The sequence below is a fragment of the Onychomys torridus genome, chromosome 9 (assembly GCF_903995425.1).
Source record: "Onychomys torridus chromosome 9, mOncTor1.1, whole genome shotgun sequence".
Taxonomy (NCBI): domain Eukaryota; kingdom Metazoa; phylum Chordata; class Mammalia; order Rodentia; family Cricetidae; genus Onychomys; species Onychomys torridus.
Window position 1 is genome coordinate 2,514,060 of NC_050451.1, and position 27,752 is coordinate 2,541,811.

Sequence of the window (27,752 nt, forward strand, 5' to 3'; positions counted from 1 at the left end):
ACATCAGCACACCTGTTTGTGTTCCACTGTCTTGTACTTCATTCGATGGTTCCCTATCTAGTGACCTACAATGTGTTATTACACAGCTGGCCAATGGCCTGGCTTCAAATTCCAGGCACAGGAACCCACAAAATCATCTCCCTTTAGTGCCTCCATTTCTGCCTGGCAGATGGTGACAGTAAGCTTAGTCTGCTTTGGTTTGCCGTGAGAGCCACAGGAGTCTTAACTATGTTCAGTAGCATCAGTATGGCAGAGTCTGGCTCCAGGGAACATCACTGACTAGGTTTGCCACAGTTGGTAGCAGTTTTATTTTTACTATATGTAGTGTTCTACGACCTGTAGATAAAATCATTCTATCAGCAAACCCCCACAATTCAGCAAGAATGATGAAAACTTCCAGATACTGATGTAAAGGACAAATAAAATCAGATTATCGGCTGCATAGGGAGACCTATTATTTCATGGGGTATCTTTGAGGAGGGGTATTTAAGTGGAGCTCAAGGAGAGATGGAACAGCCATGTGATGATGAGGGTTTGAGCCTTCTATCCCTGAATGCATAAAGGGTATAATGACCCTGAGCAAGGACCACACCCAGCATCAAGGAGGCCCAGAGGATTGCAGAGCAGTGGGACGCAATAGGTCTGGGATAGAGTGGTACATGGTGGTTTTAGGAAGGCAGGCAAAGCCCAGAGCTGAGACTTTGCAGGGCTATGGATCAGTAGTTCTCCAATATGGCTTCAAGTAGCATCCTCTAGAGTTTTAAAAGTTGCAAATGCCTGGGTTCTCTCACTTGGTAGTCGACATTCTTGAGTGATACAAAGTGATTCTCAGATAGAGAATGCTTAAATGACTGTGGAGGAGTAGAGGATTTCTCTGTCAGTGAAGTCACATTGGACAAGTACATGTAACTGGGCATCTGCTTAGAAACGTTGTTTTGGCTGAGTGCATTGAGAATGAAGTTTCTGGATTGCAAGGACACAAGGATGCAGTATGAGCCAGGCTATATGACAAGGGCCTGAACAACACTCACAGCCTCACCCAGGACTTGAGTTAAGGGACAGTCCCATTTGGTATATGGGGGCAGAGGTTCTGAAACCCACAGAATTATGGGCTAGGACACAGCATTAATAGGCATGGTATAGTCAGTGGTAAGAACACATTCAATTAAAATGGATTGAGAGTTGTCCTTGGGACATGGTGAGTTGGAGAAAGTTATTTACTGGAAAATTGGGTAAACGTAATGCCCACTTGCTTGGCAATGCCTATGGAGCAGACAGCAGGAAGGGCCTCCTGGGCCATTCACAGGACTGTGATGACCCACAGTGCCACAAGGCACGGTGTGACTCAACTCTGTTACCTTTATGTCATAGCAAAGAGCAATTCCATTCTGCTATTTAGAGCTATATCAGGAGTGTATTTATAAACATGTATTCTGTACCATCAGTACTAAATTTTGTGCACTTGCATGCAGTGGGCTTCTTTTTGCCAGTTCCTTAGAATAATAATGGAGCATCATGGGTCATATGGTACTAGTTTTGTTAAAAGTTATATTACCACTGCCTAGTGTTAAGTGTAATGCGTTTTTATTTATATGAGTGACAAGTGCATTTATTCATTTATCAGTGCATAAAGTGAACAATGTAGATGGCCACCATTCTATGACTCCATGGTGGCTGCCTTTTTGCATGTGAAAGTATTGTTATAATGAGACCAGAGCTGGAAGCACAATCACTTGAAGGAACATATTGATGTGGTATTCCCACCAACCATGGAACTATTTTAGAAAGAGGTGTGTGTGTGCATTGGGATTTTTTGTTGTGTTTTGAAAGTTTAAGCAGCCTCTAGATGGCTTTGAGATAGCCATCCCATAGTGCAGGGTGTTTTTACCTAGGCAAGGAAATTATTCCACCTTATTTGGTTACCATGATCCAATGGATCTGTTTTTTGGTTCGGGAGCCAGCATTTCAGGAATGGTTATGGGTCTGGGTAGTCTCATGTCCTGTAATATCTAAGATCTGGTTTCACCTCTTATTTACGGGCAAAGCCAGAAGCCAAATGCTGAAGAAATGTGCTTCAGAGTCTTTCATGGTCATTCTTTATTTCCTCCATGCCTTTTCAGAAGAATTTCCTGGGATTTATGACTTCTTTATTTCTACCCTTAAATAGTTAGCGCTTGACTGTTAAGAGAACTTGTGTTCTCCTCCAAAGTCTGACCTCGATTGAAGTTGGATTCAACAAACCCAGGTTCTATGTAATGAAATCTCCACAATGTAGACAATAGTTTGATTTACTTCTGTAAATATTTTTAGGACTTGAGTGGAACATCTAAATGATTGTTAACTATTTGTCTAGAGTCTGCTTTGAGGGCACATCCTCTGCCAACAGCATCCTTACTGCTTCCTGGAATAGGTGACGTTTTCCAACCATAATTTTTTTTCTTTTTTAGACTGTGTTCTCAGCCCATAAAATGATACATTTCAAACAAGGTGATTATGATTTTAATATACTTTATTTAAAAAGTACACAGTTTAAATTGGTTTCCATGGTTTCCAAGCCAAAGGGACACTGCCTACCCAGTACAGCCCCATTTCTGATGAAGGGTGATCATGTGGTAAACTCACATTTGCATGACTGGCAAAGTAAAAAGAGAACTTTTTGTCAGTGTATCAGGAAGAGTTTCTATCACGCACAGTTTAAAATCATGAGATGCTGATGGCTGGCCTATGCTTATGTCTTCTATGTCGCACCATATTCAGGTTCACAGTTTATCCATGATTGAGAGCATGCCAAAAGAACATCTCAGCAGTTAGTGTCACCTGGAGAAGAGATTCGAAACCAGGGGGAGCAGCAGCAGGGCCGCCTGGGCCTGGAGACTCGATGCACCCCCACACTCCCTTGCATTCTCCTGTGGGGAAAACAGGGACTGGTTAGAGCAGAAATGGGTTCCAGGACATTAAGCTTTGCAGTTTCCATGCTGATGAGAATTCTAGAATCTTCTGACTCAGTGATGGAAGGATACAGGTTTATCTAAATCCGTTAGAGGTTCAAATACCTGACTGCGGTTGTTAATGCACATACTATCTAAATTACTCTTTGAAAATTATTTTATTTTTCTAAAGATTTGTTTGTTTTTGAGTATGTTTGTGTTAGGGGGCATTACTTTCTGAGTGCTCTACCTGTGGAGTCCAGAAGAGGGCATCATATTAACTGGAGTCACAAGCAACTGTGAGCCACTTAAAGTAGGTGCTGGGAACCAAACTTGGGTCCTTGGCAAGAGCAGTATGTGCTCTAAACCACTGAGCCACATCTCCCAGGCCTTCTTTGAAACTTATGTAGAATAGTGGTTCTCACCCTTCCTAATGCTGCAACCCTTTAATGTAGTTCCTCACATTGTGGTGACCCCTAACCATAACATTATTTTCATTGTTACTTCATAACTGTAGTTTTGCTACTGTCATGAATCATCATGTATATTTTGGAGACAGGGGTTTGTCAAAGGGGTTTCAACCCACAGTTTGAGAACCACTGATGTAGCAAAGGGATATCAGTGCAGGTGTCCTCTGTGATCTCATAAAAACCCAACAGTTTCTAGTTAGAAAGGAAATGAAGGACCAGAGCTGAGTGACATAGCTCAGAAACTTTTTCTCAAATCGTCTTTTTCTTTATTTGGCAGAGAGAGATTCTGTTTCAGAAAAATAATTTTATGTATTCCTTTTTCTTAAATGCATCTAGAAATGTTGCCAACTCCATTATTCTCCTACTCTGTTTGGCTATTTTCTTATTATGTTCTTTATTTTGCCAAAAGCTGCTAAGTGCAGGTCTCTCCCATCCAGTGCCATTTGCCTGTGCCTCTGGCTATGGAAAAGGTACTCAAGAGGAAGGCTGCAAAGCTTGAGGCTACTGTGCCTCTGAATTAGACCTAGATGTCATTTGAACTTCTTGAACATTGCTACTGACTTTGTTACATTTTCCTAGGTAGGCCAAGCTATTGGAATGGATCTAAAGAATCTCATCAATTCCTAGAATATTCATAAGACTACTATTTTGCCATGTAAGACCAGCCTGTACATTCTTTTTTTAATTGACTGTCTCCTTATAAAATTACTTTCTAGGTTATACTGACCCCAATTTCAGTATTCTTAAAAAAGAGAAACTACAAGATTTTAAGTTTATCTTATATCCAGTTACCAAAGAAGATGTTCATGTTAACTCTAGTAGCTTTTACTTTAATTACTCAGTTGTCTAAGTATACAATTCTTGACAGCTGTTCATTTGGAGATAGGGTCTTTGTACCTAAGTCTGGCCTTGAACTTGTTCTCTTCCTACCTTGGCTTCCCAGGTGCTGGGTTATAGGTGAAGCTACCACATCCAGTGCAATCCCTGGTTTTAATTAAAACTGTTTATATTTTCAGAGTGACATTTGGCTATCACTGAAATATTAAAAAGGTTTTTTTCAGCATATATAATATATACAACATGTTGCTTTTGATTTCCCTTTTGACTATAGATGTAAATATTCTTAATAAAACTAATTTATTATAGTCAAAATACTAACTATAGGTTAGTATACTGACTTTTAACATCTTCAGAACTGGATAGCCTAGTACATCACAATGATGTGTTATTTGAAGGTACACAGACACGAAGAAAGCTGAGGTGACATTGTCAACAGTAGGTGTCCAATTCCTCTACAGGTATGGATCCTGGCCAGCTTTCTACTTTGGGTAGGAGTAGAAGTAGAGTTCACTTACGAACTTACTTTTCCTTTTTTAAAATGTTGTCACCTACACTACTGTAGAATGTATTCGAACTCACCTTTGTTAGGAGTGGTCTTAATTCTATACTCATCACCACAGGTGTGACAGTTGAGAGGTTTGGAAGCAGGTGTGTCTAACCTGCTGCTCACACACCTCCCGGGAGAACAATGAATGCAGGCCAAGAGGTTTGTAGAAGACAATATCATATTAAATGTCAAACCCTGGCTGCCACTTAGTTCCAGATAGTTGTCACTGATGGCGGTGAATGCTAAGTTTGCTGCTTTTAAGTAGATTTCTTGTAAATAAAAAGCTATCTGAAATAATCAATGGAAATAACTTTATCTTCCATTTAAAATAAATAAATCATGATGGTCAGAGACACCTTGTGCATTATAAAAATCATAACACATAGAAAGCCAGAAGATTTTAAAATATATATGGACAGAGAGAGAGAGAGAGAGAGATTGATTACTCAGTGGAGGAGATGGGCTTCATACCCAGATCTATTAGCTGTCATCTATTCCTTTTCTAGTTTTCTGAAAGGAATTCTTTTCTCAGGAGTCAAGTTTTCAGCTATTCGTGGTCATTGTGAGATACTTCTCGTAAATCTAATGGGAAAAGAACATTGAAACGGTTCTCAGACTTGCCTCAGGATGGAAGCCGTGGCAGGATTCAGGACGCCGCCTGATCTTCTGAGCCTTTAAACGCTCACACTTCAGGGATTCATTATGTTGACTGTAGTTAAGGCGTGGTTCCGACCATTACTTCTCTCAGTCAGAACTTCAGGGGTCAAAACTTGGGCGCTGCTAAAGTAGCTTCCGCCCTTTTCTCCGCACACGGGGAAAGGAGTAACCCTTCCCTCCTTGACATGTCATCCCCTCAGTGTCCCTACTATGGTTTCCCCTTTACCCATTGTAACTGCAGCAGCTGGACCCACATTAAAAAAGGATATACCTGATTTCAATGGGCGCCATGGTGATAGGAGCTACAGACTCACAGAGGCAGCTGCTGTCCACCACCACCATGAACAGATTGCTACTCGGGATTTGCTGGATAACGAAGGACCTGTGGGAATGGAAGGTAATGGGCCAGTGAGAGGGAGGGCGTTTACCATCTGTCCTCATTCCATCGCTATTGCTCTGATAAAATCCCCTGACAAGGGAATGGAGGAAGAAAGAGTTCATTTTCATTTCAGTTCAGGTCATCACTGCAGGGAAGGCACAGCTCAGGAGCTTGGCACAGCTGCTCACATGGCATCCAGAATTAGGAACATAGAACGGTGAGTCCAGGTATTCTCATGCTCAACTCATTGTCTCCACCCTCATAGAGTTTAGGATCCCTTGCCTAGGGAACAATGTCTCCCACAGTGGGCGGTGGATCATTCCACCTCAATTAACAGAATCAAAGTGAATTGGCACAACTTTACACAGACAACCACGCATTGAGATTCTCTTCCCAGATGATCCTAGATTGTGTTCACTGGACAATTAAAATTAACCAGCATACCATCTCTCAAATGAAAATATATACAGGAACACTTCTCCCCTGTAGGAACAACCGTAATATTTTATGGAACCAGGTTCAGAGATAACCTTTCCAGGAAGTTGCCCCCCTCAATTGAGGTGCTTGTATCAAAAATGCTATGCTGGGATGAGAAAGCAACAGCTGTATTCTCTTGAAGTTAGTACCATTCATTCATCTGGAGAGACTGGGGTTTCATATAGAGAAATCAGTCAGAATGACCTAAGTCAGGTCAGTTTTCAAAATGTACCTTCTTCACATCTGATTTCACTTTCTAGAATTAGATCTCAGGTTGACCCCCAGAGTGAAACTCAAGCAAGCTATCTCCTGTTTCTCTGCCATGGACTTCTAGTTAGGTAATCATCATCATCATCATCATCATCATCATCATCATCATCATCATCCAGGGCCCAAAACGTCATCTCATACTGTATTTGATTTTCTTCAGGAGGAACTTATCTCCTTTCCCCAAAGACTGCTATGTGCTGCACAGAAAAATAAAGAAAAGAAAAGAAAACAAAACAAAACATTCCTGTACTGCTTTGCTCTCGATTCACCCAGAAGAGAGGAGGATGTTTTCAGTGAAATTGATCCTAGATACAGGGGAGGTTCTAGAATCCAGGTTAAGTTCAGATCTAAGATTGTATAGCAACCCCAACCTTCCGGATCCATCAGTACAGCCAGTCCAATTGTAATGAGCCTGATGGTGTCACCATCACTGAACTGGAGTGGTCTGAGGAGGCTGCCTGTATGTTAAAGATCTTGCTGACTACTGGATCCCAGATGACTAGAGCTTTGGGAGTGTGCAAAGATTTGGGATGCTGTAAGATGAGAGACAAAATGATCTGGGTCCATCTTAGTCCCTTTAATAACTATTCTCCTTAACTTTGTATTGATCATAACATTCTTGTGGGTATTAGAGACACTCTCTGGGAATAATCTCCTAAGAGCCCTAACCTCCACCAACACCAAAGCTAAGAATGCCAAGATCATATCAGAAAGCTTACTTTGTTAAACAGCCTGCCTCCCTAATGCCCCCACTAAGGTATTTGGGAAATGCATTTACTTATTATTTTGTTTAGTTAAGTGACCTCAGAAGTTGATGTAACTTCCTCCATGGTGGAATATGTCATTCAGGGTGACTCAAATATGTGTTTTCTGGCCATGGTCATTCATAGTAGGCTTAGAATAAACTGTCTTCTCATTTCTATTAAAGCAGGCACATTATTTTATATCAACAGTTTGGGTGCCTACATGGATCCCCTGAGAGCATCTCACTTTTCCCAGGTGAGTCATATGGATTGCTGCCATGCATTGGTGTGAACTGTCTATGTCCCTGACTCCAGCACACAATTCCTCATATTGGTGAAGTCTTTTCTGAGGCCAACATCCTGCTTTTGACTGGCAAGTGCTTTGATTTATTCTGAGTTGATTGTTATGTTTGGGTGTCTTCTTATAAAACATTTGTTTGACCTTAGGTTTATTAACAGTTGGCTTCCTTTTAATATGGCTCCTCCATTATCTGTATTTATAGATTAGTTTGTCTTTCTCCCAATCATTAAAATTTCCCATTTCTAATATAGAATTATTATGAGTACCTAATTCTACAGATGCTAGGATAAGGGGGTACTTGTTCCTTCTAGCTTGAAAGAAACTAAGAAACTAACTGAATTTTGTGGATCTACAAGGGATGCTCCTCAGTATACACTATGGTATCCAGTTTCCCAAATAATTTTATGCCTGGGTCAGAAGGAATGCTATCAGATCATCCAGGAAGACACCCATAAACCCTGCCACCTTCCATATATATGTAGAATAAACCTAAGCCACAGTGGGAGGAACTAATTTCAGGGTAAAATCAGAGTAGGGGAAGATACTCCCACAGCAGAAACGAAACTGATTAAGATTCTCAGCCCATCTGGGGTTGTAGAGATGAGGGAGCCTTTGTGGAAACAGGAATTCACTGAAGGAGGACTATTTGGGAAATAATGACAGTTTGGTACTTCAAATGGTTTTAGTTCTAATGCGGATGGCACCTTAACTTGCAGGTATTCAGAAAAATGGGGACACTTAAGGATGATCAGCTTCACGTTTACTTTATTGGGGAGCAACATTATAGTGCTAAAGTAGATTCTTTGCTTACCAAACTAGAAGGTTTGGGTAGAGAAGGAACAGGGGAGGAAATAGCTGGCCTTGCTTGGGATTTTTGTGAGGGCCCTGAGATCTGGTTCTAGCTATAGCATCCTTAAAATAGATACGTGCTTTTGACTCATGTGTAAATGTAGTTCCCATCCTCACATACATCCTACTGGACTGCATCTCTAAACCTGGGTAACTTTCATTTATGTAAACAAACAAGATAGTTTTTCTCTTATGGTGCTGATATTGGGGCCTACTGGGTACCTTGGTAGTGGCTCCAGGTTCTTCTGTCATGGAAAACAGAACTGGACAGACACGTAGACAAGGGCAAGTAAAGCAAGAGAATCTAGTAAGCAAGGATACATTTCCAAGAGAGGAAGTGGGCTAGTGCAAAGAGGGTTCATAGTTCAGTGGTGTTGCCACACAAAGGGCTTTGGGGCTTCTTTGCAATGTAGGTTTCCCCCGCATAGAGTGATAGAAGTAGCTCTACACAAATCTTTTTTGATAAAATGTATAATCTCAAGTTTATGTTAAATTGGGTAATCTTCATTAGAGTAAATTTCTAAGAAAACATCAACTAAATAGGCTTCATAATTTATATACCCTGGCATTTTTGGTTTTATACAAATTAAAAGTATTATAACTATATTTTGCTATGTCTCCATTCTTGAAAAACTGCATTACAAGAATCTGAACATTACTGAGGATCAATAACTAAAAGTAGGAAAGAAAAAAATTACTTTAAGAGGAAAGTGGGACATATGTTTGTAAAAGACCAGCGGAACATTAGCAAAGGGAGGTTTTATTCTAAAGGAATGTCTATTTCCAAAGTGAGAAAGAGGTATAGTACATAGACAAGGGTGTGGGAATCTGTGACATGGCTGCGAGGGGAAAGGGGTTTTTCCAAAGCCATGGGTCTTATGGGAACTTTTATTTATAGGATTTTCTGGGGACTGAGCTGACATCAAAGGCACAGTGGTGTACATCTACTGCTTTATCAGTGCTAGGTGACAGTTTCCCTAAAGTGACCTCTGCTATTAATTGGAGATGGTGAATGTGTATTCTCTCTTTAGGTACATTACTTTTTTCACAGAACAATATGGCGGTACAGAGATGCCTTGAGGTCTAGTATACCATAGTGCAACAAAAGAAAGAATGTTTAAATATTAGCAGAGAAGAGATGTGATCCTAAAGTTCATGGAGAATTGGAAAAACAATGCAAAGAACATGGCAATTCACACATCAGCTATGTTGGCAAAAGCAAAGTGCCAGCAACCCTGATTATAGCAGTGCATAGTCCAAGCTGCAGGAGAATTCCATAGCACATATAAGTTCCAAATTTGTGGGACTAGTGGAAGAGAATCTGCTTTGCTGCAAAGAAGAATCTGCCCTATAACCACAGACACCATCTTAGCATAGGGGCTAGTATGAACCATGATCCTATCGGATGTCTTGAGTCACTATGTACCTCAATGGGTGGAAAACCACCTGCCACTCAGCATGCCAAGCTTTAGGAGCAATGGTCATCATAGTTATGAGCCCAAATCCTCCCGTTATGTTCCCTACGGAAACTAGTGAAGGTCTCTATTTGTGCTCACCTACACAGGGTATTAACTGGTTTCTGCAGCTTCATTAAAGCAGGCAATGGTGTATTGGTCCCAGCATCTGCTCTCTCCTAATGGAGCCTGGGCAAGGTTCCTCTTGTACTACATAACTGTGGTCAACAATTACCAGTGCTACAGATGCCAGCATGACATGGGCTCATCCCATCTCATTCTGAAGACCTGGAAATTTGTTTAGAGGTAGCACCGACCCAATCATCTCTCATATTTTCCTTCTGAATCTCAAAGAACGTCTTAGGTCTATGGCAATTAGTACTACAACACCTGGTTGGTATCTCTTTCTCTGAGAGACCACAGAACAAACCTCTCCAGATCCCACACCACTGAGATGTGGCAGCTACTGCCACAAGCCCTTGTCCAGCCTAAAGTAGAACAACTATCTTTATGAACTGCTGCAGGCTAGGATATGCTTTTCATCCCTCCTACATCCAACCCAAGGCATCTATAACCCAAAGATGCCACTTGATAAAATTGGTAAGAAAGCCAATGTTATGAAAGGTGTACAGACATCAACACAAATATACAACCATGATTCTCCAGCAAAGGATCCCAACTTGAAGAAAGAGAGAGTGTGGTAACATGCTGTGTCCTGGACAGGACATCGTTATCATACTCTGAACTCACAGCAGCTGTAGCTACCTGTCCAAGATCAAGACAGCCCACATTCCAGCAAAAATGGTGGAAAACCTCATGAAGGCCCACCTCTGAGGAGCTACTGGAAATTGCTGGCTTCGGGGGAAGGAGAATCAGTCTTCTTTGGGGATGAGCCCACTGAATGGCTCTATACCTATGAACACATGAGTGGTACTAATTGGACTTGGTGTTTTGTTTTGTTTCCTAAAGAAGAAGTTATAAAGTTGAAAGAGGGAAATGGGGGACAGATATGGTCATATTTCATTGCATATATATGTGAATTCCCAGAAGAATAGTATATTTTTGCTGTGGATATCGCTCTATGTAAATAAAGTTCTGATTGGCCAGTGGCCAGGCAGGAAGTATAGGCGGGACAAGAGAAAAGAGAATTCTGGGTAGTAGAAGGCTTGAGAGACACCGCCAGCCGCCGCCATGAGAAGCAACATGTAAAGACACTGGTAAGCCACAAGCCATGTGGCAAAGTATAGACTAACAGAAATGGGTTAATTTAAGATAGAAAAGGTAGATAACAAGAGGCCTGCCATGGCCATACAGTTTGTAAGCAATATAAGTTTCTGTGTGCTTTCTTGGTTGGGTCTGAGCAACTGTGGGACTGGTGGGTAAGAGAGATTTGTCCTGACAGGGCCAGGCAGGAAAACTCTAACTACATTTTTTTAGATGCTCAGAAGCAGACCATCTCAATACTATCAATGAGAAGATAGTGATTACTATGATGAAAGTACATGCATATAGAAAATGCACTACAAAAACAGACACAGGAATCCAACTGCAGCATGGTAGAAAACCACCAAACCACAAAAATGATAGACATGGAAAGGGACACAGAAATATATAGAAAGAATAGAATACAATCAACAAAATGGCAGGAAGATGTTTATCAATAATAACCTGGAGTAAGTGAATCCAATTCATCATCATCATGGGGGCAGGTCTCAACCAAGTGCTGCCCGGCACCTACGGCACTGGGCAGTCAGACACTATTGTGGTGAGCAGGTACAGAGTTGAAGAGAGAGAGAGATGAAATGATTCATGGGCTTGGGAGAGAGGCAGGTCTGAAGAGGTGAGGGTGGTGAGGAACAGGCTAATGTGAATGGCCTACTAGCCATCCCAGTCAAGGATCATTTCCTGGCCTGGGCTACTGCCAAAGACCAATCTTGGCCTGAGGCCCTGAAGTAACTGAGGGAGCATGGGTGATGTCTGTGGCTCCTGTTGCCACTAAGGGCCATGCAGAGGCCTATGGTCTGGACTGCCACCTGGAGCCAGGTTTGTGTTCAAGGGCCACTATGGGGACCATGCTGATCTGAGTGGCCTGTACTGCTACCTGGGGCCATGGTGACATCCAGGACCAGACTGCTACTGGGTCTGTGGTCCTACCACTGCTGGGGTCTGTGTTTATGTTTGGTAGCCCATGATGCAACCAGAGCCACAAGGATGCCCAGGATCTGGGCTGCAGCCAGGGCCATGCTGAGTTGAGTGGCTGGCACTGTTACATGGTGTTGTCAAGACCAGGGCTGCTGCTGAGGTCCATATATAGGTCTGTGGTCCTACAGCAGACAAGGTCTGAGTTGATGCCCTTGGCTCCTGATGCCATTGAAGGCCATGCCAATGCCAGCGGTCAGGGTGGCCACCTGGGGCCATGTTGGTATCTGCTCAGCATGGCCATTGGATTTCAACATACTTTTTTCCTATGATTGCTCCCCATGACACTCCCTGTGGTAACACAGACCCTGGCTGTGGCAAGACCATGGATCCAGACATGGTCCTAGGTCAGAGTATGGGCTTAGATGTCACCATGGCCCCAGGTGGCAGTAAAGGTATGGCCCCTCCAGCAGCATGCCCTGGGGTCATAAGAGTTAAGAGAATTACCCCTGCCCCTCTCCAGCTGCACAGAAGAGCAGACCCTGCATCTTGCCAAGGCAGTACACTAGAGCTAACCTTGTCAGGGATGCAGGTGAGCCAGCCCCGAGGGCATAAGAGCACCCCTGTATGCCCCTTGTAGCAATTGTGAGAGAAGGCTCTGCCCCTTCCTTGCCTGGGCAAAACAGTAGAGCTGGTCCTGGTGATATGAGTGAGGGAGACCCAGATCTGTGAGGCCGAGAGCAGAACTGGCCCCGCTCCTTGCTGCAGGCTGCATTGGGTAAGCTAAAGAAGGAGTGCTAGAGAGCTCATCTGGTTGTGATGGTGAGGGAGAGCCAGCAAGCTGACCAACCCAGGCCCAGAACCAGAGCTGTGAGGTGGCCCACCCCAATGTCCACTGACTCTATGAACTGTTGGAGCATGTGAAGGGGATGAACCAACAGAGCCAAAACTGGAGGATCTCCATGACACAGGACAACAACAGGATGTTCAGGAGGAGCCCCAGTGAGAGCCCATTATCAGTGGAGTAGCAGAAGTCAGGGGCCTCAAACCAGACCAATGACTCAGGGCAATGTAAACTTGCAAATGAAGAGGAAGTGGCTGAAGAGCAAACTGTGCGACTCAAGGGGCCACACCACAGCTTCCACAACGAGATTCTTCTTTTTTCTGTTTTTGTTGTTTGTTGGGGGGTGGGGGTGAGGTTGCAAGGGCAGAGGGCAGATAAGGGGCAGGGAGATGGGCAGGATACACGATGTGAAATCTGCAAAGAATCAGTAAAAGTTAAACAAAACAAAACAAAAAAGGCAGTGGTGGCACACGCCTTTAATCCTAGTACTTGGGAGGCAGAGCCAGGCAGATCTCTGTAAATTCGAGGCCAATCTGGTCTACAGAGCAAGTAAGTTCCAGGATAGGCACCAAAACTACACAGAGAAACTCTGTGTCAAAAAAACCAAAAAAAAAAACAAAACAAAGCAAACAAACAAAGAATAATCTAGCTATGTGCTGCCTGACCCCCCACCACACACACAAAATCATTCCATTGGTAAACATACACCTAGCTTAAAAATGAACAGTTGAAAAAAGACATTGCTCAGATGGAAACCAAAAGTGAGCAGAGGTGGGTATAGATGTATAAAGTAAAGCGGACTTTAAATTAAAAAATTTGAGATTAAAGTGTCAATTCTGAAAGAAGATTTAGCGACTTCTAATACACATATACCTAATAACCTGCCGACCAAATAAGGAAAGAGAGACTCTAATAAATTAATAGCTGGGTGCCTTTGTTACTACACTTTTCCAAATGGCCATATTATCCTGGCAATCAACAAAGAAATAACTGAATTGAGTCACACTTTGAATCGAGGGGTCACAGACATTCATCAGATAGTATCACCATGCACATTCCTCTTGTATGTACATAAAACAGTCTCAGGATAGATGTTATGTTAGGTCACAAACAAAGTCTCTAATAGAGCTCTCAAAATTGAGGTCACATTATGTATTTTTTCAGTCTAAATGGAGTAAAAGCACAAATCACAAAGATGAATGGAAAGAATCCAAACACATAGGAATTGAGTATGTTCCTGAATAACCAAGGGAAGGAACAAAGAGGGGGAAACATAAAGACATGGCAGTGTAACACACTAAGTCTGTGGAATGCAGCAGAAGCATCAGTCCTGAGACTAAGACTCATTCCAAAAAATGCAAACTCAAAAGAAATGAAACAGCTGATTTCTGTAAAGGTTAGTTGACAATTCTTTAGCTAGATGAACTAATAACACAAATACCCAAATGATTAGAGATAAAACAGGCATGACAACTTACATCTATCATAACTATATGTTAAAAATTAGAAAACCTAGCAGAAATGCATACCTGTGAGGGCATACCACCAACTAAAAGTGAATTATTAAGAAACAGGCCAATAGTGAGCAGTGAGATAAAAGTCTACGGTATTGTGAATGGTAGTTTAGGCCCTGATGGCTACGCCGATGATCAGTGTATTTCTCTCTCTCTCTCTCTCTCTCTCTCTCTCTCTCTCTCTCTCTCTCTCTCTCATTCTTTGTCTCTCTGTCTCTGTCTCTTTGTCTCTGTGTCTGTCTGTCTGTCTCTGTATCTCTCTCCCTTTCGTACACACACAAAACAGGATAACCAGAGTCATCCTGAGCAGGCTCACTGGGTCGATTGGTATACTAGTGGCCTGAGTATTGCATTATGGCATTCTTTGATTGGAAGTAAGGCCTGCTCCACAGGAGGGAATTCATACCTGATGCTGTAAACCTGGTTGAAAGCCTGTGGCTATGGAGGCCCTAGAAAGAAACCTACTGTTGCTACCTGGCCAAATGGTCACATTTGTCAAACAACCTTTTAAATGTTTATGTTTATTCCCATACATCTGAGCTGCTCTCAACCCTGGTAGCAAAGGTTCTTTTTTGTAGTGAGCAGGGGTTAATGGAGAGAATTTCAATGTGTCAAATTTAAAAAAATTAGTGACTGAGTGCACAGTTCTTAGGGGACATGGATATGCATGTCCAAGACTCAAGGAACTTTCCAGAAAAAGGATTGGAAAGAGAGTAAAGGCCAGGAGTTGTAGAGGAGAGCTGTGAAATGTTACCTTGGGGATATGATGTGGCTGTTGTGCTCATGAATTTAGCAACCATGGTTACCAGCACAAGATCAAGGCACTCAACATTTCAGCACAGATGAGGGAGTGGCTTATGAAGTCCTTCTCTGAAATGAGGACTACTGTGACTGAGAGATGGAGAGTCAGTTTTCTTTAGGGCTGTGGCCACTGGTAGGTTTTCCATGCTCTGGAGACAACCCCACACCCACGTGGCTATGTGCATACAAAGAGCACTAATGGGATAGAGTAGGATTAAGCAAAAAATAAATAAATAAATAAATAAATAAAATTAAAAGAGGAGATGAAATTGGAAGGGGTGTTGTAGTGGAGTCTCAGAGAGTTGGAAGGAAGGAATGAAGGTTGGCCATGATCAGGACACATTGTATACATGGATGAAATTCTCAAAATATAAAATATTAAAAAAATGATCCTGTGGGAGGCACAAATGAATAACTCTTCACACACAAAGCTAGAGGCATCATAATATCTACCATGAAATGATATTAAACAGCGACTAGAGAAAGGATTCATCAGTCAAAAACATTTGCTGCTCTCTGAAGGGCTCCAGGTTCAGATATCAGCGCCAACACAGTGGCTCACAACCATTAGGAACTCCAGTGCCAGGGGAACTAACGCCCTCTTCTGGCCTCCAAGAGCACTTTCACTCAAGTATGCTCCCCGGCCTCATACACACGATTCAAATGAAAAAATGAAATCCAACAATAAGTGAGCTAATGAACTAAATAGATAGCTCTCAAAAGAAGTCATATAAATGACCAACTGCATGAAAACATGCCCAGTTTCATCCATTTGTAAAGTGCAAACCCAGATCCTGGTATACTGGGGTGGGGAACCCCTGCAGCAGATTGCTAATGCAGTGCTGGACTTGCTCTCTAGCAGGGAAAAAAGAAAAGCAGATGAAAACCGTTGTGACATCTCATCTCATTTAGAATGGGTGTTATCACAAAAACAATGACAGCACAAAGAATGGTGAGGAAGGGGACTTATATACCCTTGGGAAGAATCTTAATCATTATGGCCATCATGGAAAGCAATATAGAGAGTCCTCACAAAAACTAAAATGGAACCATCACATATTCAACAATTCTCTATCTGCATATATATTCAAATGATGGAGTCATGACCCCAAAATATCTTTGCAGTTTGAATCACAATAGTTAAAATATAGACCCAATGTCTTGATCCCAGCACCCATATAAACGCAAAGCATGATAGCGTGCCCCTCCCCCAGTCCTTGGTGGGGAGGGAGACAGAAGCATCACAGGGGCTCCTTGGACAGCTGATCTATCTGAGACAGCAATCTCTAGACTCAGTGAGAAAACTGGTTCAACAAAAGTCAAAAGCAATAGGGAAAGCATCCGACTTCCATGTCTAGCCTGCACACATGGGTACAAACATTGGCACACACACGCATACACTACACACTCACAGGAAAGACACCACAGACCATCAGCTGGCTCCAGAAAGAATGAAATCCTGTCATTTGGAGCAACACAGACCTGGAGGCTGTTGTAATGAGTGAAATAAGTCAGACAAAGAAAGAGTAATAACACATGTTCCTCTCCATTTGTGGAAACCAGTCAGTCAGTTTTAGGGAAGAATGAATGGGATAGTGGTCACTAGGGAATGAGGGATGGAAAGAGGTGTTCACAGTGTGAAGCTATATGATGAAGCAATCTATGTGCTTCAAAATGAGAGTATTACATTTCCAGCACATAAGCATGATTAATGGCTGAAGAGATGCAAGTACTTGTACCCTGATTTGATTATTAAATATTGTATACATGTGTTGAATTACCATAATATACTCTCACAAAGATGTACAAACAATATGTCTTACTAAAAATAAACTATGGAGAAGTGTAAAAAACCAATTGGGAAGTATTTACACAATGGGACATTCCTCATTCCAAACTGTGACATAGATGAATCGCAAAGTAATTATGCAGAGTGATTGGAAGGAGACAAGGGGATATTAATATATGGATTGTATGGTTCTCTTAATGACAAAGTCTATAAAATACAGTTGAATCTCTGGAGACAAGTCACAGAACAGTGGTTTCCAGGAGTAGGGGTTGGGTGTGGGAAGGAAATAAAGGCAGTAATCCCAAGGGACATGGGACACCCTCAGATGAATGGACAAGCTTACTGTGTTTATTGTGGCTAAAGTTTCTTGCATATATAACTATGTCAGAATGATCAGATAGCTTACTTTAGATGCCTACCAATTATGCTGTAGTAAACCTGTTTTTCAAGTGAACTTTGAATTTTATTATCCTGGTTTTATTTTATAATGATCCTACTTAGCTAAATATTTTAAACAATTTACATGCTTAAAAAATTCCAAACTCAATCCTTTTTTGCTACAAAGCTAACTTTTGGATTTCCATGGAACTCTGGAATTGAAAAGACATCTATTAGACCTATATCTAGTTAAGTATGTTATTAATTTGTTCTGAAGTTATATGAGAGTCTCAGAAACCTGACAGGTCTCATTATCATATGGTATTAATTATATTCTAATATTAAATGCAGAATAGAAGAAACATTTCTTTGTCAATTTTGATTAGTCTTTAGCCAAAGATATTCTCATTTTGGGGGCCACCCAGTCTTCTATTCTTAATAGAATTTTCTGACAAAACCAAACTTATTTTACCAACAGGTTTGTTTGGTAAAGGTAGGAATTATTGTAGAAAAAAAAAGTGTGTCTTGGTCCAAAACTATTAGAAAACTGGATTGGCTTTTATCTTGTTTTTGCTAGTTTCCCTTTCGGGAACTTTCTATGGTGGCCCTCACAATTCTATAGGATAACAACTACTAACCTCGGGACTGGCCCATGCCTTGTGATGACATGTGCTATTCATGGGATGGATAAAAATGTTCTTAACACTGGGCTTCGGGTTCTTTCCATAGTAAGCTCCTGAGAAACACTGGAGTCCACACGCAGAAGGTAAAAGCAGGTGACTTCCCCTACTGGACGCGATAACACATGTCAAATTCCCTCGGCCTCCCTGGGAAAATCCTCCTCAGGTACTTTTGAGTACTTTCTGCCCAATAAAACTTTAATGGCTAAACTGGGGGTTTCACAGTATGTCTTACTTTACATGTGCAGTAGCTCCTTCCGATGACCCAAGGAAATTAAATGCTGCATATGTTGCATGCCTCCAATGACCCCCCTTCTCCTTCTCTCTCTCTCTCTCTCTCTCTCTCTCTCTCTCTCTCTCTCTCTCTCTCTCTCTCTCTCTGTGATTTTCCAAGACAAAGTTTCTCTCATAGCCCTGGCTGTCCTGGAACTCACTCTGTAGATAAGGCTGGCTTCAGACTCACAGAGATCCACCAACCTCTGCCTCCCAAGTGCTGGGATTAAAGGCGTGCACCACCACCATCACCACCCTGAATACACTGTTAGGCCATTGAAAGATTGTGTATGGTAAGGAATTTGCTCAGAATAAAAGTGCTAAACTTGGTTTTAGGGATGATAACATCACACCTGTTCATGCATCTTAAATCTATGAGGACTTCTTGCTTATTCACCCAGCAGTCTTAATATACATCAAAAGTTACAGTCCCCAGAAAATAATTCTTCCATTATATATTGGCATAATTAAATATTCTAGATTCTAGACTACCAAATCACCATTTTAAGCCTACCAAAAGGTGCTTCTTTACAGGAGACATTTTTATTTCAGATCAACCCCCACACCCCAAACAATAGAACTTATTAAGAAAAAAAAAAGTGGAAAGGGTACTAAGTAAGTACAATCAACGGTCTACTGTATGGCTATTGACATTGCCAACTACTGGACACAGCAGATGCCTGGGTATCAGTCTGTTTACTGCAGCTGCTTATGTTTCCTAACATATACCACCTGCCCTGCCTATCAGTTTCTTTGTGGATATAATCGAGTATTCCACAGCATAGGACCTAAGTATACCAGGTGAACTCCAGTTTACAAGCATAACCCAATGGACTGCAAGCTCTAGATCATATCAACGCTCTAGATCATATCAACGCTGCCGCCAAGTCAGGAGTACCAATTGCCAGGACTTCTAACTACTGTGGAAGTCCTTCTGTTTCACTGACTCCTGTATGTGGTATCCCAAACTCTTAAGTTCACTCTTTTTGTGCAAATTGCACATTTAGTCTTCAACGGCAACCACAGTCATAGTGGGCTCATAAAAACTGACCAAATATTAAAACCAGAAGACACATCCCTGGAAGGATAGGTACTATATGGGGAATTTTAGGAAAGACTAAACTTTCTATGATCCAAGAAAGACATTATTTAGAAGAGAGAAAAATATCATTTCAAAAAGAAGTTTAAAAAAAAAGATAAATCCTTTTAATAAAAATTATATATTGCCCAAATGTAAAAGCAAAACAAAACAAAACAAAACAAAAAAAAAACTTAGCAAGCTATTTCTGAACTCAAAGGAAGAAAAAGAACCTTCCTTCATCCTTAACTTCAGTTCATCAGGGTTACTGACAATGTGGCTAGAGATGACAGCAATCAGTACTTCTTAGTGCAAAGGGATAAGGACCTATTACAGGAAATGGGTGGGACTCAGAAGCCCATGAGCCTTCAAGACACCTACAGTAGAGAGCATCAAAAGGACGTTGTATGCATACCCATACCCATGTTCTGCCAATGGAAAGCAGACAGGCAATATTGAAAACTGACACTAGAAGCTAAGAATTAAGACTTGTGCCGAAAATTCTATGAAATCCTGATTGCTCCACGTCTGACCGTTTGTCTCTCCCCTCACTTGTAATATTTGGCATATGTGAAAGGAATCATCTTGTTGAGAAGGAACTCAAAACAGCATAGAACTGTCACCAGATTTCTTCACTACCACAAATACCCATTTGTTTTTACCAAACTACAATGTGGTATAGTGCCAAAATAATAGGACAGATAAAATTATTATCAACAAGGAAAAATTACACAAATTGGACTGAAGACTCATCCTTTGAATTAGAATGAGTCACATAAGGTCATAATCATGCAGTCAATTTGTTCAAAAAGAAAAAAAAGAAATTTAAGGAGGAAATGTTATGGAGTATAGAAGACTGTAGATACAAGAGGAAACCCCACCCAAATGAGTGAAAATGTGAAGTGGACAAGGACTTCAAGGCAAGTTGTTATCTTACAAAGCAGCTGTGACTGCATACTTAAGTCCTGTGCAAATCCAGCCTGCTCAAATTCCAGAATGGCTGGGGGAGGGGCTTATAAAGTGCCACCCCATCTGAGGAGCTATGGCAATTGATAGCCTCTGGCTCATCAGTTTTCTTTAAGGATGTGTCCTCTGAGAAGCTATCCATACTCCATTAGATGGTGCTACTTCCATAAACACATAGGTAGCACTATGTGGACTCAGTGGGGGTTTTTAAAAGAGGAGAGAGAATATGATATGTACGTATGAAATTCTCAAACAATAAAAAAACATGTTTAAGCTGGGAGGTGGTGGTACACACCTTTAATCCCATCATTCTAGAGGCAGAGGCAGGCAGATCTCTGTGAGTTCAAAGCCAGCCTGGTCTATAGAGCCAGTTCCAGGATAGCCAAGGCTATACAGAGAAATCATGTCTCAGAAACAAACAAACAAACAAACAAAAAATGGTTTTAAAAAAGATGTTCTAGAGCATTCCTAATGCTGTGACACTTTAATACATGTGACACCTCATGTGTGGTGACCCCCAACCATAAAATTATTTGTTTTGCTACTTCATATCTGTAATTTTGCTACTGTTATGAATCACAATTAAATATCTGATATGCAGAATATCTGATATGCAACCCCCTATGACAGGGTAGTTCAACCCTGAAGGGGTCCAGACCCACAGGTTGAGAACTGCTGCTCTAGACCAAATCATTCTAAACCGGATGAGAACTGAGCCAGTTTCACAGTAGACAGGATGAAGAAAGCTTTAGTAAATGGCCAGAAGGGTGCTAAAGTACATCTAAATCCAGAGAAAAATAGAGTCACTAAGTACTTAAGTTTAAAACTTTGACAATAATAACTGAAAAGGCATGTGAAATACAAGCCTGGTCATTCCAAAAGAGCATGATAATAAACATATACACATCTGCTACTTTGAGTCTAAAATTTCTATTGCATAAAGCCATTCCCACTGGAAAACCGTGTAAGTCACCAACAGGATGTGGTCTTCTGTATGCAATGAGAGTGAACAGGGGGACAGAAATAGCAAGAGTGATCGATGAGGGCACGAGGTAACAGGTACATGGAGTAGGAACTCTTCGGGTCTCTATTGCATTAAATACAAGATTCCCAAACACAGGTCACAACAACACACTTGTACGAACAAGAAGCATCAGTTCTATTTTCCAACGGTAGAGGACAGCCAAGAATGAACTTTAAAAGGGTGCAAAGACAAGCCAACAGATCTCATCTACTCTCCAGAATTTGAGATGGGCTCAAATGTATGTTGTATGGTCTTAAATAGGTTGGTTTGGAAAAAATTAAAAAGGCTAAAATTATCGAACTGTCTTTTCAAACCAAGAAGCTGGAAAAATGAAAAGTGTGGACTTAGACCTCTCCATTGTCTCACTCTCCCTTTCTATGTGAGATTGAGTTTCCATTCCCCTCTCCACAGCCTACAGCTTGGGCTGCTGCAAGGATGTAACTCTTGAGCAGAGGGGGCAGAAAAGCCTTGAATTAATCATCTCATGTGTCTATCAACCCCCTTCCCACCTTCAGCCACAGGTATGCCTTCCCAGCCCCACTTCAGAAGCGGCTCTCCTTAGGGTACCTTCAGCTAGTGGCAGTGTCCTTATTGTCTACAGTATAATACCCATGCCTTCCCCTCCACTCCCACCCCTCTCTCCTCATACCCTTCCTCTTTTTTCTTGTACAAATCTGCTCTAAGTTGACTATACTCTTTACCACCCCAAATGGATTAGTTGCCTCCAAGGACCATTGACTTCAGCACTTTACCTTGCCTTCTTGCCTTCTCTTCTTTCCAGTTCCCTCCATTCTCTGCAACAAAGTGTCACTTATATAGGAACCGGGCTGTATCTGAGTGTCTGCATCTTCCCCTGTCTCTGGGTTCTGGGGTTCAGTCTGAGACAGAGTGATTCCCAGTTTTTGTTGACTTCATGACTGAACTTATAATAATAAACACAGAAGACTGGAGAGCTGTGAGGGCAAGCTGCAGAATCAGACTGTGGATTAAAGCACTCTTAAGGTAGCTCAATTTTTGGCACTCCTGATCACAGAAATCATGGGATAACACCGAAGTGTGAAGGATACAGAGGCTGTTGAACATATTCAGTGACTATGCTGAATGCGCCTGCAAACAATGTGAGAACATAGAGGAAACATACCTTGGGGAGTCCAGCCCACGTCATCTACATCCGGCCACTCTATAAAACACATGAGCAGACCAGCTGTAATGAGAAAAACTGAAATGCTCTTTGGGAATTGACCCCTATCCCTGTGAATGCTGCCACAAGACCCACAGACCAGATCGAGCTGTGTTCTTAGAAAACCCACAAGAACCCACTGACCAGCCACCGGAACTAATAAAAGAACTCAGCAAGTTGACTGATTATATCATCAGCATACAAAGCTATAACCTCACATTGGCAAGAACCAATGAAAAACATTTCAGAAACAAAGACCCTTGATAATGTTGATCATCACTGTGAAAGCCCCAGAATAAACGCAGCAAAATACGCGCCTTCATGAAGAAAAGGATGAACCACGCGGAACATCAAAAGACAACCTGAAAACCAGAGGGAGGTGCACTATTGTGGAAAAGAGCATGGATGCTTTAAATACGTCACCCCAGCCCAAATTAACCTTTCTATTCAAAGTAATCTCAACCAAAACCCCAAAAGGATTTTACACAGAGCCAGAGGTGACAATACAGAGGCAAAGGAAAAATAGGTTTTATAAAAAGAGGAAAGATATCTGCCTTCACCAATAACTAGCCCAAGACACATGGAGAAGAACAGATAGATGTGGGGATGCTGTAGGGAGAGTTGTAAAATTAGTAAAGGCCAGGGAAATCTAAGTTTAAATGTAGTGAAGATAATGAATTTCATCTTTCTTTATGTGACACAAAATCTGCAGAAATACAAATGTAGAGAAAATTTGTAGATGTGTGTATTGTTCTAGACAACTGCTGGGAAAGTGAACTTTCAAATTACTTTTATTTTATGTGTCTGAGTGTTTTGCCTGAACATATGGCTTTGTACCATTTATACACATGGTGTCCATGGAGCCAAAAGATGGTATCAGATCTCTTAGGAAAAGAATTATAGACAGTTAATAGCCACTATGTAGGTACTAGGAATTGAGCCTGGGTCTTCTGGAAGTGCAGCAAGTACTTTTAATTGCTGAGCCATCTCTCCATGTCTGGAAAGCAAACTTTTAAAAACAGCATGAAACATAACAGTGGAAATCATTTAGACACTGTGTTTGGTACCTCCTGAGAAAAGTTCCCCTAGGCGAACTCTAAACATGTCACGTACAGGGTCTTGGGTAGTGTTGTCTCTTGAAAGGAAAAAACTGGGACCCCCGAATGTCCACAAAGAAGGGACTAGTGGAGAGGTACCAGTGTGTTCCTTCTGTGTCCTACATGGTACCAAGGAAGGATCAGGGGGAATTTCTATTTACTGTCTTGAGAAAACATTTAAACATAATGAGTGGGAAGCTTATGTTAAACTCTTCATGGAGTAGGAACACTTAAGAATATTTCATTCTGCTCTAGAGAACAAAAATAAGGAAGGTGATGAACAAAATCCAGCACAGGTACTGTAGCAAATCAGTGAGTGAGCAATAACCCCACAAAATAAATAAAGGATGAATATAGGAAGTGCCCTCTGACAGATGGGAAGACTGGAAGGCTTGTGAGATATTAAATATTCATAAGGCACTAGCACCATGGCTTCTGGGTTGATCTGTGTTGTCCGTCAATCAACCCAAAGATAACGCCCCTTCTCTCCCTGACCCTGGCAGGTGAGCAGCATCACTACTTGGCAGGTTACAGGCAGGCCACCTTGCCCTTGCATCCATCGCTAACCAAAAAGGTGGAAGTTGGCTCTGGAGGCTTTCTGCATGATGCCTCCTTCCCCAACTCTGAACTCTGGTTCTCCTTGCCATCCCATCAGTCAGGGAGAGAGGAAGTGATCCAAAGGCAAGGGAGGGGAAGATGCAAAAGAGTAGAGATTATGTGAACTTTGTAGCTTACAGATGATAGGAAGAGGTCCCCATCCTTCTCTTTCTACTTGTGGATCCTTCTACTGAATCCAATAAGGTCTGTAGTTCTGGGTGTCTCAATTGGTCTGTGCATGTTACTATTCTGTGACCTCTTAGATAACTTTTTCAGTAAATACTTAACTTTTGTGTATAAAGTAGGCACTGACTAAGACACATATCTATTAAGCTCCAATTCTATAGCTAATACCCAGGATAGAACATAATAAATGAACACGGATCAGAAAGTGTGGCAATCTTTTGGGAAAGGATAAAGAATGATTACTGAAGCATGATAACTGTCAACGGTGACTTACTCAGAACCACCGAATGTCTTTACAGGCAGAGTGTATGTATGTGTTCTTAAAGCATTTATGAGGTGAGATGCATTGCCAAGGGCAAGGTGTACAGACATTCTCATTTTACAAAAGAAAAAAAGTAGAACTCAGAGGACAAGCAGACACTTACAGCAGCTGCAGAAATGAATCAACATCCCTACTTTACAGAAAGGGAAGGAAGCGAGAGGCTGAGTCATTTACTGGTGCAACGAGATTGAAGGCTGATCAAACCAGAGGCGCAATCCTGCCAAGCTCGCACACTGGCTCCACTGCCATGGGTAGCAAACTATTGAGAATGGATTGCTTTGAAGGGGGGATCACAAAGGCTCTCTGGATACAAGTGCTTAAGGACAAACAAAGGTTCTCAATACAATTGCCATGAAACCCCATAGCAAATGTCCCCATTTTGTTCCTAAATCCCAGGCATCCTGCATATAGCTGCCCTGACCCTAAGGAAAACCACCCCCTATGACGGATTTGCGAGCGGAAAGATTAACTGCTTTTCCATATTTTAAAGACTTACTGTCTGCTTATTAACATGGTGCACTGGAGGGGCCTGGACAATGTTAGCTGTACATTTATGTGTACAGCGTGTATTTATGGCCCAGGGTGCATGGCTGAATTTCATAAAGCACACCTCCATCCTGCTAGCGCCCCCAGTCAAGCTGACATCATAGTGTAGAGTTCTGGGGCTGGTGGGATTGCCTGGGGCCAAAACACCAGAGGAGGGAAACACTTCACTAGAGAAACACAGTGGTGGCCAAGAAGCAGAGATGGGTCAAAATTTGTGGAATAAATGAGGTCGCCATGGGAAAGGGAGTTGGGAAGAGAGAAGCAATTTGATGTGTCCATTACTGGATGTGAAATAATCCAGTCCTCTCCCCTCTATGGTAGAGGAGCTGGAACTGGAAGGGAAGGATGATACACTCTCCAGACAGCCTCTTCTCACTGGAGTGGCAGATGCACACTATCTTCTGAGGGCTGATCACATGTCAAAATGGATTCTGAGGCTTCCACTATGCTTACCCCAGCAAACAAGAAGAGGAACTCAGAGGTAGGATAGCAAGAGGCAGAGATAGCAGGATCACACAGCCAGAGAACTGGTACAGAACAGTGCTCTCAAACAAACAAACAAACAAACAAAAAACTACACGGATTCAAAGCTTCAATGCTTTGGCTGAAGTCTTTACTCTGTAGACTTTAACTCTCTACAGAGTGTCTTCCTTTCTTTCTTTGGGTAAAATGGGGCCTGGGAGATGGCTCAGTAGATAAAGTACTTGCCGTTCAAGCATGGAGACCAGAGTTCAGATCCCCAGAACCCATGTAAAGCTGGGCAGCATGTTTACCACCTGTAATCCTAGCACTTGGGAGACAGAAACAGGATCTTAGAGGCAAGCTGGCTAGATAGAGGAACTAGAAATGGGGGTGAGGGGCTTCAGATCCAGCCAAGACCCAGCCTCAGTAAATAAAGTAGAGAGTGATTGAAGAAGATCCCCAACATAACTTAAGGATTCCACAAACATCACACACACACATGTATGTGAACACACATGTGTAACCAATCATATACATGTGTAACACACATGCAAACAATCATTTATATGCCATACACACACAAATGCAAAAAAAAAAAAAAAAAAGTTGGGCAAAGCAGAAGTCATAGACATGGAAGCTCTTTGGATTTGGCACTGATCTTGATCCACTGGGCACACATCTCTAGTTAGGCTGGCTCTGCAACAGGACCCTGGTCTTCCTGGAAATTACAAGATGCCCTGTCCCATACCTGCCCCCCAAACCACACCAGAAGGCCTGATCTACATAGGAAACATTAGGAGGCGATTGAAATACAAAGTAGAACTTGAATAGTGTACAGTTTCATTCTGAGTTGTTTGCCACAACTGATACCTGGGCCACACCTAAGACAATTACATTACCATCTCCAGGGAGGGACCCGAACACTGAGGGCTCCCAACACGCTGTCTTGGCCCCCTGTGTCTAGACTTGTGTTTCTCAAGTTTAACGTGCTTCCCTGTGAGCTGGGCACCCTGTTGGTTTGCAGCTTTGGGCTAGAAAGTCTGTCAGGGGTGGGGGTGGGGTGGGGTGAGGATATGGTGAGTTTGCCTTGCTGGTCTGCTCCCAGCTAATGCTCCTGGCTCTGAGGTTTGCAGCTTCCTCCTCTCATTTATCTCTAAGTCAGTTCTCTGTCACTAGTTGTCCCTGCCTCCGCAAAACTCTGCCCACAGCAGTAAGTCTGGCCCCATTCTCCTATGCTGTGGCTTGGGTACAGGCATCAGTAATATAAACCCAGCCAACTCCATATAGGTGTGCACACCAATGCTTATGGCAATGTTTTCTCCTGTACCACCAAACAGGAAACTGTGGAGGAATAGATACCGGCATCCTAGGTTGTAATGGTGCCCTGAATCTTAAGGTTTTGGGCATTTTAGAAATTGTGCCCTTTTGGTAATCCAACGGCACACATGGGGAAGCACAGCTAAGAGCATCATCGACAAGAGGCACTGTGGGTGTGAGTTAGGAGGCACAGACACACACATAAGGAAGCCTTCAAACAAACAAGCTAGGAGCACTCAGACTGGCAGTCACAGGGAATACTTCAAACTCCAGGGGTGTCCTGGCCACCATGCCGCTCCCCTCCGTGCATGATTTCTTCTATAGCTGGGTGACAGTGGGAAGTGATTCAGCAGCATGCTTCCAGGAAAAACCCAGGAACTCCCTCTCTCCTCCCTCTTCCTTTTTGAAGACACTCAGTTTAATTTAGATAATTTTGTCTTCTGGATTTCTGACAGCATTGACTGACATCCTCTCCATAGATCAGCACAAGGTAGATGCCTCCTAACAGTGAACAAAGGAAAATGGCGGGGGCGGGGGAGGGGGAGGAAGATAGTCAAAGTACCATAAGTTTCCCAAGAAATGAATTCTGTGCAAGATGTAACAGGCATGGGTAGTCCAGACTCTTTCTTAGCCTTGCCATTCTCC

General features: G+C 42.2%; 1 protein-coding gene across 2 annotated transcripts in view; it reads right to left on the bottom strand.

The window, feature by feature from the left end:
* Nucleotides 1-2,491: 2,491 nt before the first annotated feature.
* Cacna2d3 (calcium voltage-gated channel auxiliary subunit alpha2delta 3) overlaps nucleotides 2,492-27,752 on the bottom strand; it is an 844,799-nt gene continuing 819,538 nt past the window's right edge. For both annotated transcript variants that reach the window (XM_036199702.1, XM_036199701.1), the window contains 3 exons: nucleotides 5,711-5,823; nucleotides 5,406-5,488; nucleotides 2,492-2,906 (listed from right to left, as the gene is read on the bottom strand). In XM_036199702.1, the coding sequence (XP_036055595.1) occupies nucleotides 2,814-2,906; nucleotides 5,406-5,488; nucleotides 5,711-5,823 (289 nt within the window). In that variant the 3' untranslated portion in view covers nucleotides 2,492-2,813. The remainder of the gene's footprint in view (nucleotides 2,907-5,405; nucleotides 5,489-5,710; nucleotides 5,824-27,752) is intronic.